The following is a 17,500-nucleotide window of genomic DNA, read 5'->3' as shown; positions in this document are numbered from 1 at the left end:
TGGAACACTGTGAATTAAAATTGTGCTGGCACCATTTTTTTAAAAACTGATGCCATTTTTGTTAAACGCTCTCGAGAATAAGACTTATTTTAAATCAATTTCTGATGTTATTGGTGCTCAGGCAAGGAAAATGAAAGCTGAAATGAACTGAAGATATGCTGACAAAAATTGAATAGTAAAATATAATATTTGTTGTATAAAATTCAAATGACAGTCGCTATATCATGTCCATATGTCAAAATGCAGCAGATTCACTGAAATGTCTATATTATCAAATTATTAAGAAATGTCAGTATTTCAGTTTATTGGATTTGGGCACTCAGTGTAAATACTAAATGGGATTATAGAAAAGGAATATTATTTAATGTGGGCATTTTGTTGAATCGTACAAAAGATCTGCTTACATCCACGTTAACGTGTCTATTGAATACACCAATAAAACACATATATTGTTGCCCACTTTCCATTATTTACATATCAGAAATGAATATAATGCTGGGGTTTCTATTCATTATAAAAATGCAATATCCATCGTACAATGTATTTTTGGATATTATTTTTCCCTTGAGATTATATTATTATTTGGAGAAGCTGTACAATTTTCTATAGATATAGTTCATTATCGTTAGTTTCAAAATTAATGCTAAATCCTCATTTTCATTTGCATTTAAGGCTTTGTATTACTCACCATAAAGCATACCTATGGGTTTTGAACCTAGGGTGGCTGCCAAACATGTAGAACAGTAACTCTTGGGTAATTTAAATATACGGACTTGCCAGGGTGCTAGGCCAAAGCCACATAAGTTATGATAAAAAACCTGATGTATTTATTAGACAGTTAGAATGCACAGTTTGCACTGATGCAAAGCTAAAACTTTTTTTTTATTGATACGAGTTGTGCAATGCAATTCAAGTGTGAAGTCACTCGAATAAAATTCAGGCAACTGGCACCCTGGGCAAAGAATCAATTTGGGGCCTAGAGGATCTGCATCTCTTTCAGTAATAACGGCACCCCAAGATGGATGATGCCTTTTCTTCATATCATAACTTGCTGACCAAGATCACATTGATGTTAAGTGCACTTAGTCTTTATGAAATGCAAACATGATCAGCAACTCATGAAAATGTCAGAAACACATTTATTGATCAGTTTTATGGTGAATTATACATAGCTTAAATGAATACCTTCTTAGAAATCACATCATTTAGTGATGTACTGAGTGTAATAATAGGCTTCTGTAAAAATTCCAGTTTGAAAATGTGCTAAAGGTTAGCTGTGTTATAGTTTTGGTCAAAATACCACCATGTTTCGTAAATTTGAGTAGAAGGATTGAGCAGAAAATGGGCTTGTTTGCAGCTCATAGTTAAGCATGTGACATTTCACATTCAATTTAGATTAGTTTTAATTCCATTTAGACTTTAGAACTAAATTGTTCTTCTTGAAATGAATGATAGGGATTGTCCAGATTTATCCTAGATAACTTGTGTGTACTGTCCAAGATGCAATGTGGGTCACATATCCCGTCAGCTGTCTGTTGTATGACAAAAACGCAAGTGTTAAAATGAATATAAATGTATGTATTTTATCAAATTTACATCTTGAAAAATATCATTATTTGAAAATGTGCATGACTCGTGTATATGGCACAAGAATTCAAGATAAGCTGCACATTTGGCAGTAAGTCAACTGATTCAAAGATGATTTCAACACAATCAAATGTTGTACAGGCTAAAATTCTACCACTGCAGATTTATTCATCCTCCTCTTATGTCACTGAATTGTAGTTTTTATAGGTAAAGGTATGCGATCCAATAAACCAGATTGAACAGACCAAATGCTGTCGGGAAGAAGATTCTAGAGTAGGAATCAATTTTGGTTATACGGATATGTATTTGACCCTGCCTCCATGCGCCTGTACGACACTCCTCGAAACAGCAGAAGAAGCTCTTACAGTCTTTCCCATCCAAACATTCGTAACCATAATCATCCCGTTCTTGTAGGTGTGCAATGTTGTTCACCTGAATTAATGTTGATCCTGGACGGACTTTAATAACAGGTGATTTCTGCAAATACAGTGGAAAATCACATTATATAATCACAGTTTTCAGTCAGAATTTGAATTCTGCAAAGATCAATATATCAAAGATACAATATATCATAGATTAATAACTATCTCAGAATCACAAAAAGAAGGGGACATGTGGATCTTTGAGCGGCTGATGCTTACAATTTGCAGTTCATCAAGTGTCATTCTTGACATTTCAGTGAAGCATAGAATCATCCAGCACTGGAGGCCTTTTCATACCAAGTGCCTCAGCCAACAATGTTTGTCCAATCTTTGTGAAATTTACAATTGAATCTGCTTCCTTTTACACACTCTATTGCAGTTTATACATAAAAAGAACTCTTGTGATTCATTTGGCAATGATTTTAATTCTATGTCCTGCAGTTTCTAGCCCTCTAGCTATTTGGATAGAAATACCAGTACAATAAAAATCATGAAACAGTCTTTAAAATATTACAGTAGCTACTGTTTCAGCTCATGGGTTCAGGAAAACCTATGATTGGTAAACTAATCTATGATACAATTTCTGTTCCCTTTATGCTGTCACTGCACAGATGGAAAAGCAATTATGTGACCGGTCAGTGAATCAACATTTCTGGCTGTTTTGGTTCATTTTTCTCCCATTTTCTGGATGAAAATATCTGTCATGTGATCAGTAATCCTCACACAACTATGACTCAGAATAACAACTCAATAGCTAGAGTATACTGCAGCTTGAAGCAATTCCATAAAGCAGTATTTTCTCAGACATAAATGTATTCTAAAAGTAATTGAGAAAATAATATCAGCATTTTTTAAATTTGATTTAAATCAATTAGATCATTTTATCCAGGATTTTATGTTCTGTTAAAACTTGTATCTAACAAGATCTTCCAATACCATTTAGTTGTAATCAATACTGTTTTGGGAGATTCATAAAAAAACTAGATGCTTTCTGATCTGTCATGTCACTGAGTCTAACAGTTAAAACTTGCTTACAATTTTCTTAAATAAGCAATTTGATATATGCCAATCTTTTAAATGGAAATATTCGGAGGAGGGCAGAAGCAGAAGAATCTGTAAGAATATATTTACAAATCTGTGGCTGAGGCAGAGCAAGTTAACAGGTAGCTAAGAAAGTCTAAATAATACTTGATACTGTAAGTTGGGGCATTGAATAAAAAAAACAGAACCACGGCTTCATGGAAGAGAAATCAAACCTGACAAATTTAATTAAATTCTTTGAGGAGATAACAAGTAGGTTCCCTTATCAAAGAAAGGTGATACTGGCATTGCAGGCACTCCACAGAAGGTTCATGAGGTTGATCCCAGATTCAGAGGAACTTTCTGATGAGGAGAGGTTGAGTAGTTTGGAAGAACGAAGGACAACCTTATTGAAATGTAAGATTCTTTGTGAGCTTGACAGGGTAGATGTGAAGAAGTTATATGAACATAGGAACAAGAGTATGCTATTCTGTCCCTTGACCCTATTCCACCATTCAATGCCATCATGGCTGATATGTGGCATAACTCCATATATCTGTGTTTAGCCCATATCCATTATTACCTTTGCTTAAAAAATATTATCAACATCAGATTTCAAATTAACAACCAATCCAGCATCCACTACTGCTGTGCAAGAGAGTTCCAAACATCTACCACCATCTCTCCTGAATGTTTTGGCTCTCTTCCTCAGACTTTGTTCTCTATTTCTAGAATTCCCTAACCAGTGGAAATAGTTTATCTTTACTGAACCTGTCTTTTTTTTTGTTATTAACTTGAAGACTTTGATCAAATCACCACCTAACCTTCTAAACGCTACAAAAAACAAGCCTAATTTGTATAATGTCTCCTCATAACATAACCTCTGCAGTCTTGTAAAGTTAATGCCATACTCTCTCCAAGGTCAATGTATCCTTCCTAAGGTATGGTGACCAGATCTGCTCACAGTATCCAAGTGGGGTCTAACCAGGGTTTTGTACAGCTGCAATATAACTTCTGCATTCTTGTACTCCAATCCTTTAGATATAAAGGCCAGCATTCCATTAGCTTTCCTGCTTATTTTCTGCACCTGTTCATGAAATTTTAAAGATCTGTGCACCTGAAGTCTCTTTAGACCACAAGTGTATTTAATTTCATATCATCTAGAAATTATTCTGATTTAACCTTCTTCGGTCCAAAATGGATAACAATACACTTAATTACATGGAACTTCACCTGCCACAGTTTTGCCCATTCAACTAGTCAATCAACATCCCTTTGTAATTTTATGTTACTATCTACATTGTCCATGATGCTGCCTAATTGGATATACGACTTTCTATGCCATTATCGGAAATTACTATTACAAGGGGACATTATTTTAAGGTGATTGGAGGAAGGTATAGGGGAGATGTCAGAGGTAGGTTCTTCACACACAGAGTGGTGGGCGTGTGGAATGCACTGCCGGCTGTAGTAGTTGAGTCAGATACTTTAGAGACTTTTAAGCAACTCTTGGATAGGCACGTGGAGGATAGTAAAATGTAGGGTATGCAGGGTAGTTTGATCTTAGCAGGATAATAGGTCGGCACAACATCATGGGCCGAAGGGCCTGTACTGTGCTGTACTGTTCTATGTTCTATGTTCTATCCAAGTTGTTAATTAATAATGTGAATAATTGAGGCCCTAACACAGATCCATGTGGTATACCACTGGTCACATCCTGTCAATTTGAGCACCTAGCCATGATCTTAACTCTCTGTCACCTGCCACTCAACCGTGTCAGCAATTTGCCCTCAATTTTGTAGGCTTTCACCTTATTTAACAGTCTTTTATGTGAGATCTCATCAAATACCACTGCAAGTCTATATAAATAACATCCACAGACATTGCCCTGTTCACTATCTCAGTCACCTCTTCCATAAGATTTGTCAGGTGTGACCTACTTGTCACGAATCAATGCTGGTTCTCCCTAGTTAACTGAAAATTTGAGGTGCTCAGTTGCTCCATTTTGATTACTGATTCCAACAATTTCCCCACCACAGATGTTAGGCTGACTGGCCTGTAATTCCCTGGTTTTCCTCTTTCACCCTTTTTAGAAAGCAGAGTGACAGTGTGCAATTTTCCAATCCAGAAGGCTGACTCCTATATCTAGGGAACTCTGAAAGATTATAGTGAGGGCGTCTACAATTTGATCCCCTACTTCCTCGAATGAAAACCGTCAGGTCCTGAGGATATGTCACTCTTTAGTTCCATTTATTGCCTCGTTATTGATGTGTTATTTATATTAATTTTATTCAGTCCCTGTTCCCAATCCACTATTAATTTCCTCGGGACCACCAGCAATCTACCTTCCTTTTCTACTGTAAATACTGAGGCAAAGTAGTTATTCAACATGTCTGCCATTTCCCCATGGTCGTTGACAATACCCCACTTTCAGCCTTTACTGAGTTAACATTGCTCCTGACTATCCTTTTATGTAACTATAAAATTTCCTCTTCTTGATTTTGATGTCCCTGGCATGTTTCCTTTTATAATCCCTTCATAAGCAAAGAACAAAGAACTAAGAAAATTACAGCACAGGAACAGGCCCTTCGGCCCTCCAAGCCTGCACCGATCCAAATCCTCTATCTAAACTTGTCACCTATTTTCCAAGGATCTGTATCCCTCTGCTCCCTGCCCATTCATGTATCTGTCTAGATACATCTTAAATGATGCTATCGTGCCCGCCTCTACCACCTATGCTGGCAACGCGTTCCAGGCACCCACCACCCTCTGAGTAAAGAATTTTCCACGCATATCTCCCTTAAACTTTTCCCCTCTCACCTTGAAATCGTGACCCCGGGTAATTGAGTCCCCCACTCTGGGAAAAAGCTTCTTGCTATCCACCCTGTCTATACCTCTCATGATTTTGTAGACCTCAATCAGGTCCCCCCTCAACCTCCATCTTTCTAATGTAAATAACCCTAATCTACTCAACCTCTCTTCATAGCTAGCGCCCTCCATACCAGGCAAAATCCTGGTGAACCTCCTCTGCACCCTCTCCAAAGCATCCACATCCTTTTGGTAATGTGGCGACCAGAACTGTACGCAGTATTTCAAATGTGGTCGAACCAAAGTCCTATATAACTGTAACATGACCTGCCAACTCTTGTACTCAATACCCCGTCCGATGAATGAAAGCATGCCGTATGCCATCTTGGCCACTCTATCGACCTGCGTTGCCACCTTCAGGGTACAATGGACCTGAACACCCAGATCTCTCTGTGCATCAATTTTCCCCAGGGCTTTTCCATTTACCATATAGTTCGCTCAGGGACAAATTCATAATCAAAACATAAGCTGTTTTGTGACCGTTTTCTGCTCTTCATATCTTTCCCATTTAAGGCTGAGATAGATAGATTTTTAATCAGTAAGAAAATCGAGAGGTAATGGTAGGAAAGGTGGAGTTTAGGAGAATCAGATATTCCATGATCCCCTTGAATGGTGAAACAGACTCAATAGGCTGAATGGATTACTTTTGCTCCTACATCTTATGATTTTATAGTATCTTGCCATGACTTTGTACACATTTTCACTTTTGATTTTCCCTATACGTAACAATTTTTCCATGCCAAGGGAGGCAGAGGTGGGGAGGTTTGTTCAGAACATTATGATTATGATCATGTGGAATTCACAAGCAGGACTTCCTGAGCCCTCAAGTAAATGACATGATTCAAGTTGGTTATGCTTGTAATGTCTGGTTCACTATTCACTTTCTTCTATCTAATTAGTGCTCCAACTACTCCTCAGCCTAAAATGATAAGGACTTCGGGCAAATAAGTCAGAGCAACTAACAGCCATTTGACTTGACTCGCTGATTATTCATGAAAAACAAAACATGTTTTATATAATCATGATCTCACAATTTTGGCAGTCTGATCTCACAGGCATTGGAATCACAGAGCAGTCTGGGCAGGATAAAACAGGAAATCAGAATTCTAAACTTCCTGCATAAGTTTACATGGGGACTTACTCTGGATACTAAAGTGCATCAACAGTCTAAGGAGTGTCAGAGGTTATCTCCTCAAATTGGAAGATTTGAGACAATACGCACAGACATCACCTTCTTTCTTCTATGTTTTCTTGCTTACTAATAAGCATACACCAGTTTATTGAGGATTTTTCAACTTCTTAATCAATCCTACATTTAAGCCTATATGATTGTTAAAACCATGAAAGGCAGGGATCATAGGACTGTGTCCAGCAAAATCTCACCAGAATCAATTTTCATTAGTCATTACCTTTTGCATCCTGCTACTGAGCCAATTTCACATCTGTGTTGCCACTTTCCCCAGGATCTTATGGACTTTTACATTTTTAACCATTCCACCATGTGAATTCTCGTCAAACTCTCACTAAAATATGTGTAGACTGCATCTGATGTACCAAAACTGATTTTAATTTCCAATATTATTCATGTCCACTCTTTGCGTTCCTAATTTTCTTCTTAATTTAACAGCATGCAACAAAACTCACCAAATGGCACATCAGTACACATCTTGTTACAATAATGGTCACAAAATCTATGTTATAAATGTACAGTACACTGTATTGTTCATGCTATACGGTCAGCAACCAACTCAACCATTTTAATCACATAATTCTTTCAATAATGAAAACAGACACTGTAATCATATTACAATGTTATTTTTTTGCTGACAATGTTTCCTAAATGGATATCAAAGCCTTGAAATTACTGTACGATGACTAGCATCTGAAATGTCTGCTATGATGGCTGCTACTTCAACAGACATCAACACACTCTAATTCATTGAGAAAGAAAGAATTTACATTTATCAATGCACTCCAAGCAATTAAATACTTATGAAACATAATCTGTTGCAATGCAGTAAAGAGAGCAGCCAAATTTACTCGCTGCAAGGTCTGAGATTAAATGACCAGATAATCAACTTCATTGGTGTTATTTGAGGAATGGATGTTATCCAGGGACCAGAAATTCCAACTTTTCTTTGAATAATGCTTCGGGATTTTTTTATCAATCCAGAAAAGCAGACGTTTAATGGCTTGTTTGGAAGCTCCAAGATATGAGACAAAAGGATTTTGTATAATCATGCCAGATCTTTGTATGTAATTTCAAGGTAAAGTTCCATATTCTAAAATTCAGCTTGCTTTCCTAAAACAAAGTCTAATACGTTATTATTGATCTTCAGTAAAATAAGTTTTTTTTTTAAAAAGACTTACAGCTGGTTTGGATTTCTGCTTCTTTTTTTTGCTGTTATTTCTGTTGCTGACAAAATAATGCAGGGTCCCATACTCCATGAGAGCAGCGAAGACAAAAAGGAAACAAACAGATACAAAGAGATCCATGGCAGTGATGTAGGACACCTTTGGCAGCGATTTCCGGGAAATTGTACTGAGTGTCGTCATAGTTAGAACTGTTGTAATACCTAGTAAACATGGAAATACTTATAAATACCATGCAACATGTGAGACTTTGCCTTCACTTTGCAAAATTTGTTAGCATCAAAGCCCATCCAATGTCCTTCAATGTTCTTTCATTGGTTGTCTCAAATATTGCTGCAGGTTTTTCTTCATGCACACCTTCCACAAGTTACCAACAGGAAAGCCAAGAAGCCTAATTTTTCCATGGCTGCAAATATTAGCATTGCAATAAGAAGTAGCTGGAGAAATAATTGCAGGGAGGAACAACTAGACACAGGATTTGTTTTCTTCGCTGCATTTCTATATTACATCTCAATTAAAAAACTTGCCAAGAAAATGTCAAAACCCAGCTGATCGAGACAATAAACTGAAGCATTAGGCAGTACCAAGGTCAAACTTTAGATCGGTGGTTAGAATGTCAGAGACCTTGCTTTGCAATTGGAAATAAAATCAAGAATTGCTGGAAAAACTCAGCAGGTTTGGCAGCTTCTGTGGAGAGAAAGCAGAGTTAATGTTTCGGGTCCAGTGACTCTTCTTGAGAACTGGATCCTTCATTCTGATTTCCAGCATCCATAGTTCTTTGGTTTTCCACTTTGCAAATGCTTACTTGTAATTACATTCCGAGAAGTGTTTAACTAAAGTTGAATGCTTCCTGATTGTAGGTTAGGCATCAGGTTGATGCTGCAAGGTTTAAATAAAGGGAAGGGCTGAGATTACCTGCCCATTTTTTATTTTGTGTGGTGAGTCTGAGGGAGCAATATATCAAAGATGTACATGACCCTACCTTATTTTCCAACCACTTACATTTTGCCGACTGGACATATTTATACATAGAATACTATATATAGATGGACACATTATAAGAATGAGAAAAATCAGCACATATTCCTTTAATTTATATAAATCTCAAATGCAATAAGGTTTTCTTTTTCAGTGGCAGAGCCTCTTCAATTAGTCATAGTGCACTAGCTGTAGCAAGTGGGAGAGACATTTTGAGAAAGAACTGTGGGCTTTGGCAGCATTTTGGAATTACACCGCCCTAGATCACCATGGTTGCTCCAAACATATTCCAGCCCCAACTCAATGGCACTTCCTAGTAGAGGCTGGGTGCCTTCCAGAAGACAAATCATAGAATCATAGAATCCCTACAGTGTGGAAACAGGCCCTTCGGCCCAACAAGTCCACACTGACCCTTGGAGTATCCCACACAGACTCATACCCCTATAACCCACCTAATCTAAACATCCCTGAACACTACGCAATTTAGCATAGCCAATCTACCTAACCTGCACATCTTTGGACTATGGATGGAAACTGGAGCACCCGGAGGAAACCCACACAGACACAGGGAGAATGTGCAAACTCCACACAGACAGTCGCCCGAGGCTGGAATCGAACCTGGGTCCCTGGTGCTGTGAGGCAGCAGTGCTAACCACTGAGCCACCGGGCTGCCCTGGTCTCCTTTGTATAGGGCATTGTTTCTGAAAGAGTTAATATTGGAAATTGTATTAAGCTTCACCCAGTCTGATGGTATCATACTGGGTTGGATGGAGATACGGTTTAGAATTAGTACACTTCTCTCAATGAGCATTCCTGCACTTTTAGAATCTCATGGAATACAAACCTATGTCCACAGATCCCCTTATATTCTTAGTAACAATGTTTACCAAACTGATGTAACTGATAAACTAAGAATCTTTTATTTTTTAGGATGCAATAGTGGTTGATGCTCGACCACTGTAAGCCAATTAGCCCTCTAAACCAGTTAGAGGAAAGAGGCATCCTTAGATACACAAGTATGACATGGTTATGAGTGATGGGTATCATTATTTCCTTGGTTGTAACACAAGGTAGAGCAATGAAAAAACTGAATGGACCCAGGAGAAGAAATTTCCAGAAGACGAAATAAGTTTACAGCTTTAAAGAATTTACCGCTTCAAGAACTACTCCGTCAGACAGTCATCAGCTGCATGCCCTTGACCAATTTACAGTCAACTGAAACTTGTGAAATGACAAACATGGGAGAAACAACACTCTATGTTAGTCATTACTTCAGACCTGGTAAGGAGCATAGAGGAAGCAATGAGGGATAGAAAGAACTTAAAGACTAGTTACATCCGACAGTCACAGATTCCATTGGGAAGCCAGGATCAATAGGAGCATGCCTGGTTATAGGTTTACCTAGCAAGTCAACATATTAGATCTCTGATTGTAAAGTTAGAGCCCTTGTTGGGTTAGGGAAAATAGACGGCACAAAAAAAAATCAGGCTGAGAAGACTAGGAGTGAAAATAGGAGTATACAGCTCTCAATGAGCATTGTTGTCACATTGAGCGGGCACCACAAGGTATGATTCAATAGAGAAATTATGGCCCACTGAAGTACTGTATACCAAGGTCTCAGCACTGGGAACATTGTAAAGCAGAATTAAGCCAACAAAAAGGGCAATTTAAAAATTAAAACAAAGTATAACAGAAGTAAATGATTGGAAGATCTTTGACATTGCGGGAGGGTTGGAAATCCATACATATATTGCATTTCAAAAAAGAAGTATTTTTTTTAAAAGGTCACAGGCACAAAGCTTTATGTGGGGGAAGTTGTACTTGGTGTATTAGGCCCTGAAGAGTGGGGAAATAGTCAATTTTGCCCATAAATTGGCAGGAAACCTCTATTTTGCTTGCAGAAGGCAGGAAACCAGCTAATGACTGCAAATAATTGGCAAAAATTCCACAAAGAAATACAGTTTTATATATATATAACTATGAAACAGGATTTAAAGCTTTAAAAGAAGGAAAACAATATAGCATCGCTACACTGCACTGTGTTAAAACTTTCAGACGAGGAAAATAAAACAGTGGTGCTACTTACAGAAGTAAATATTTTCATGGGAAAGATATTACAGCGGTGATAAGGTTAGGGTTAGGGCTAACCCAAACCCTACTGCAGCATTCAGATGCTTTTAAGCTTTAACATTCTGCAGTAAGAATAAATAATACACTAGAAATAGTTGGCAAGAGAAATAATATTACCTGTAAAATCTGACAGCAGAGATGGATCAAATGGAACATATGTTTAGATTTCTTGGGGAAAACAGTTCTGGACATACAGAATTGCTTCAAACAGACACTAAAGATTGTACAAGTAAATACACAATTGTATTGAATAGGACCTACAGGTGATGATGTCATAAATTATCCAAACAGAAAAGAAGGCACATATACATTTGAACAAGTTCTACAAGCTTTTGACAATTAACTTACTCTGACAGCAAAAATTACTCTTGAAAGTGTATGATTTAACAGAAAAATGCAGCATCTGGGGTAATCCATTGATAATTTCATTAATTATCTCTCTATTCACCAATATTGGACCAGACACCAACATCTCAGGGCATGCTCCATGGGCACCAATCACACATACCCACAGCATAAAGACTCAATATCAGGAGCCATGTGGGGCGACTCCAGCTTAACACAATGCTTGCGTGGGGGCACAATGACTTTTTAAAGATGGCGACAACATGAGGGATGTTAGTCTATCCTGGGATATCCCAACAGTGGTGAGCTGAGTCATTCCAGGTATGGAAAGGGGTAGAATGGAGCTAAAATCAGATGAGAAGGGGTCCATAGAGGTGGGGTAGGTAGGTAATGAGATGGGTTTGGCAAGATGCGGTGAGAAAACAGGCCAGGCCTTGCGGAGGGAAATTCTCTAGGAAACATGATGGAATTCACACTATGTCAAAAAGAAAGAATCAGGGTCAGCTAAGAGTTAGCGTCAGCTCTGAGGAACAACAAAGCCTTACAAGGACAAGCAGTGTTCAGTTATGAAAAGCGATTGATGCATTTGTAAAACAATAGACCACTTCCAGAGGATGTGCAGAAGTATGCTGTTGTAACTGATCAGAAAGAAGTTAAATGCCTACTCGTATAAATATTAATGCATTCAAACCAGCAGCATGAGAAAAGATACTCAATGCATCCCTAGGGGAAGTTGGTGATCTAACTGATTCAAGTTTGACAGAATATGTTTATGTTAATGAACATTTAACAAATTTTAAGCTTGATACAGTGTCATTGTCTTAACGACTCAATTGCCATGGATGAAGAAACAAATGTTGCAGCCTACAGAGATGAAAAAATGTATCTTAACAGTCAAGACTAAAAGGTATACTACAAGCAATTCTGCAACACAAAAAGCAAAGGAAAACTGAGGGTCTACATGTATTTTACCAACAACATTTCACACTTTTGAGCTGATATGCATGCGGAGGCAATGGCCTAGTGGCATTATTGCTGGACTGTTAATCCAGAGACCCAATAACATTCTGGGGACCTGGATTCGAATCCCACCAGGGCAGATGGTAGAATTTGAATTCAATAAAATATGTCTGGAATTAAGAATCTAATGATGACCATGACCCCATCGTTGATTGTCGGAAAAACCCACCTGGTTCACTAATGCCCTTTAGGGAAGGAAACTGCCATCCTTACCTAGTCTGGCCTACATGCGACTCCAGACCCACAGCAATATGGCTGACTCTGAACTGCCCTCTGGGCAATTAGGGATGGGCAATAAATGCTGCCGAGCCAGCGTTGTCCTCATCCCATTAATGAATAAAAATAAAATTGATCCCAAACATCCTTAAGGTGGCAGAAGGTATTCAACTAGTTCCAAGAACTCAAGACAGTCCAAGTGATATCCAGTCCCTTCAAAGAGAAGCCAGTCAGAAAACAGCTGGTCTAGTGATAAACTGCTGTTATCCAACTGGTCAAGAGGCAGCAGGGAAGATTTCATTGGTCTTCCGAGACTCATGGCTAAAACTAAAAAGAAGAACGAATCTGTTGACATTACCTAAATTGGCATAAAATAATTATTTCATATTGTCAACAGGAAGGAAATTTGCAATTTGACAGGAGTGCTGGCATGTTTTACATCCCTGTCGACACTGAAGAACCTTTAAATGACAGAAATAAGTGAAGTTTGAGTGCAGGAACAAATACTGACGACAAGAATGAGTAGTATACTCAATGAGGAATATTTAACTGAAGCTATTCAGACAGCAAAACTGTCTGCAGAACAAATCTGATTTACAGATTTTGCTTTGATGCCAGATGACGAGACAATCTAAGTTCCAGAGGAACATTTAAAATTCTTTATCTTCCAAAGTGGAAGGAGTAACAGGAATACAGTTTGGAAGGAGTAACAGGAATACAGAGTACTGGGCTAATGGTAAGATTCTTGGTAGTGTGGATGAGCAGAAAGATCTCGGTGTCCCTGTGCATAGATCACTGAAAGTTGCCACCCAGGTTGATGGCGTTGTTAAGAAGGCGTATGGTATGTTAGGTTTTATTGGTAGAGGGATTGAGTTTCGGAGCCATGAGGTCATGTTGCAGCTGTACAAAACTCTGGTGCGGCCGCACTTGGAGTATTGCGTACAGTTCTGGTCACCGCATTATAGGAAGGATGTGGAAGCGTTGGAAAGGGTGCAGAGGAGATTTACCAGGATGTTGCCTGGTATGGAGGGAAGGTCTTATGAGGAAAGGCTGAGGGTCTTGAGGCTGTTTTCGTTAGAGAGAAGAAGGTTAAGAGGTGACTTGATAGAGACATACAAGATGATCAGAGGATTAGATAGGGTGAACAGTGGGAGCCTTTTTCCTCGGATGGTGATGGCTAGCACGAGGGGACATAGCTTTAAATTGAGGGGTGATAGATATAGGACAGATGTCAGAGGTAGGTTCTTTACTCAGAGAGTAGTAAGGGCGTGGAATGCCCTGCCTGCAAAAAGAGTAGACTCGCCCACTTTAAGGGCATTTAAATGGTCATTGGATAAACATATGGATGATAATGGAATAGTTTAGGTTAGATGGGCTTCAGATTGGTTTCACAGGTTGGCGCAACATCGAGGGCCACAGGGCCTGTACTGTGCTGTAATGTTCTATGTTCTATGTTCTATGGAATCATCAGCACTAGTGATAGGGATAGTGTTTAGCAAGCAGCAGTCTTCCAGGGCCATGACTGAGGGCAGGAAACTTTCTAGTACACGAAATTAACTGCCAGATGGCAAAGGAAAATGTGTTATCTAATCAATAAGTTACGTAGAGTTTATGTATTTTGATGCAGAATTATCAACAAGTTGAGATTAAAGATATTCTTGTCCAAAATGAAGATGAGCTGTACGTGACTCAATGGAAGCCAGACTAGCATCCACAATTCAAGCCATGGTCAAAAATGAATTACCTGGCTCAGCTATCCAGAATACAGCAAAAAAGAAAACATTTGTTTCCATTGAGCAGTTGTTTTCCATGATGGGTATTAAAGCATCCTTCCCCCTACCCCAGATGTTATTTTCAGTCAATTACCCATTTCCACAGGGAGGAGCCCATTTCCACAGGGAGGAATTCATCTATGAACAACATGCGGGAAATTAACATTTCTCCAACTAAGAAAATGCACTAAACAGCATATAGGAAGAGAGTGATTTCCCCCACAAAGATTCCCCAAGAGACAAAGTGTCCTCTAGCAGAAAGACAGTTTACAGGCCATGCAAAGCCAAGATCAGAATGGAGGTGAAAAGTTGTCAGGCCAAAGACCTATCAGTACTCCCAAGTTTGAAGAGAACACATTCTTCAAGAATTGTGAAACAAATTGTGTGAATTTCTCGAGTCCAAGACCTGGGGGAAGATTGGGTATTGGTAGATATATACATATGAATGTAGAGATAGTAAGAATTGCCGATGCTGGAGTCAGAGATAACAAGGTGTGGAGCTGGAGAAACACAGCAGGCCAGGCAGCATCAGAGGAGCAGGAAAGTTGATGTTTCGGGTCGGGACCCTTCTTCAGAAATGGGGGAGGGGGAAGGGGACTCCAAAATAAATAGAGAGAGGAGGGGTGGTTTCGGAGCTCCCTTCCCCCTCCCACATTTCTGAAGAAGGGTCCTGACTCGAAACGTCAACTTTCCTGCTCCTCTGATGCTGCCTGGCCTGCTGTGTTCCTCCAGCTCCATACTGTATGATCTCTACATATGAATGTATAAGTGTTAATCAGGGGAAAAAGATTGGATAGGGTATTAATGATTCTGAAGGGGTTCATGTTAGATAATGCATGAGGTGCCACCATTTCAGATGTTGCCAATATCGGGGCTAAGGCAGAATATCTGAGGATCTCATAGGGTGAATAGCTTTATCCACTTGTCTCCTCATTGGCTTAGGAACAATGTCTTACAAGCTAAAGTAACTTGTACTAATTCCTGTCATACTGTAAACTACACCTGGAAATGACGCCACCACCAGACACATATTCCCCTCCCCTCCCTTGTCCACCTTCCATGAGGACCGTTCCCTCCGGGACACATTGGTCCACTCTTCTTTCACCCCAAACACCCTCCCCCACAGCCCTACTGCACCTTCCCCTGCAACCAGCAAAGGTGTAACACCTGCCCATTTACTCCCCGCTCCCCACTATCCAAGGGCCCAAACATACCTTCCAGGTGAAACAACACTTCACCTGCACTTCCCAGAATCTAGCCTACTGCATTCACTGCTCTCAATGGTCTCCTCTACACTGGGGAAACAAAGCATAGACTGGGTGATATCTATATTCTACTCGCAAAAAAGACACTGAGCTACCTGTTGCTTGCCACTTTAATAGACTGCCCTGTTCCCTGGCCAACATGTCTGGCTTTGGCTTGCTGCAGTGTTCCAGCGAAGCTCAACACAAGATGGAAGAGCAACACCTCATTTTCCACTTGGGGACCCTGCAGCCCTCCGGACTCAATAACGAGTTCAATAATCTTAGGGCCTAAACTCTCCCATGTCCTCGCCCCTACTCCACACACTAAACCTTGTTATCACATAGCCTGCCATTACACACTATCTATTGTTAGTCACTAACAGTTCCCATTAACAACTACTCACCCTCCTAGCCAGATCGTTATCTACTCCTTTTTCTGTCCAACTACTCTTCTCTCTCTTCGGGATCTATCCTATCGTTTACTCCCTATCCCATTCCCCTCCCGATTTTCTGCATATAAACCAACATTTTCCCAGCTACCATCAGTTCTGAGGAAGGGTCACTGGACCGGAAATGTTAACCCTGATTTTTTTCTTCACAGATGCTGCCAGACCTGCTGAGCTTTTCCAGTAACTTCTGTTTTTGGTCCTGAAAATGAGAGCTCACACTTGTTAAGGCTCAACAGAGGTTGATCCTCTAGCAATGTAAACCACTAGATCCTTACACCCAGTCAAAGTAAAGAGAGCTGATACCAACATTCTTCGACTGAGAGGTACCACAGTCAAAGCACAGCTTTATGTCAGGCAGAAGTCTTGTCCTGACAGACATAAATATTATTTCAAAATAATTCTGTATCGCAACAAAACAACTTGCAATTACATAACACCTTTAACCTGGAAAAGTGTCCTGAGGTCCTTCACAGGGACATAACTGAAAAACCAACATGAAATCAAAGATGAGACTATAAGAGATGAAAGCAAAATTATTGTCAAAGACATGTGGTAATAAGGAGGGTCTTTTAAGATGGTTTTATGAATGGAATTTCTAGAAAGATTTAGTGATAAAACAGCATTGTGGGTCTAAACAGCTCAAGACTAAGATCTGGCCAATAGTGAGTTGATGAAAGGAAATATGTACAAGATACAATTCAGAGAAACTAATTGTTTGACAGGTATTACATAAAGAAAATACCACTATTCAGAGAATTAAACCCAAGGATAAGAACTTAAGATAAATTAACTGGAGCAGGCAACAAATTGTAGATGAATGTGGAATGGTGCACCAGCTGATTAAGTGCATAATGGGAGTACAGGAAGTACAGTATGGTAAGTTTCTAGAGTAGGAAGAATGGATGTGTGTCAGCAAAGCTTTGGATTAGTTGAGTATAAAGATGGAAAAGACATCTATGAAGGTTTCAACAACAGATAGGCTGAAGTAAAAAGCAAGTGAGATTACGGAGATCAATGTAAGCAGACTTTGTGAAACAGAAGACATGGAATCAGATAACAAGGTGTAGAGCTGGATG

The 17,500-nt window shown here is 39.2% G+C and overlaps 1 protein-coding gene across 1 annotated transcript in view; it reads right to left on the bottom strand.

Moving 5' to 3' along the window:
* Positions 1-1,788: 1,788 nt before the first annotated feature.
* The window catches only part of gabrg1 (gamma-aminobutyric acid type A receptor subunit gamma1), a 93,878-nt gene continuing 78,166 nt past the window's right edge, over positions 1,789-17,500 (bottom strand). Inside the window, exons 9-11 of the mRNA XM_048600314.1 lie at positions 8,268-8,473; positions 6,263-6,283; positions 1,789-2,064 (exon numbers count right to left, since the gene is read on the bottom strand). Coding sequence (XP_048456271.1) covers positions 1,789-2,064; positions 6,263-6,283; positions 8,268-8,473 — 503 coding nt within the window. The remainder of the gene's footprint in view (positions 2,065-6,262; positions 6,284-8,267; positions 8,474-17,500) is intronic.

This window comes from Rhincodon typus, chromosome 1, assembly GCF_021869965.1.
Source record: "Rhincodon typus isolate 14 chromosome 1, sRhiTyp1.1, whole genome shotgun sequence".
Lineage (NCBI taxonomy): Eukaryota > Metazoa > Chordata > Chondrichthyes > Orectolobiformes > Rhincodontidae > Rhincodon > Rhincodon typus.
The sequence above is the reverse complement of the archived record's forward strand: the minus strand, read 5'-3'. Positions and strand labels throughout refer to the sequence as shown.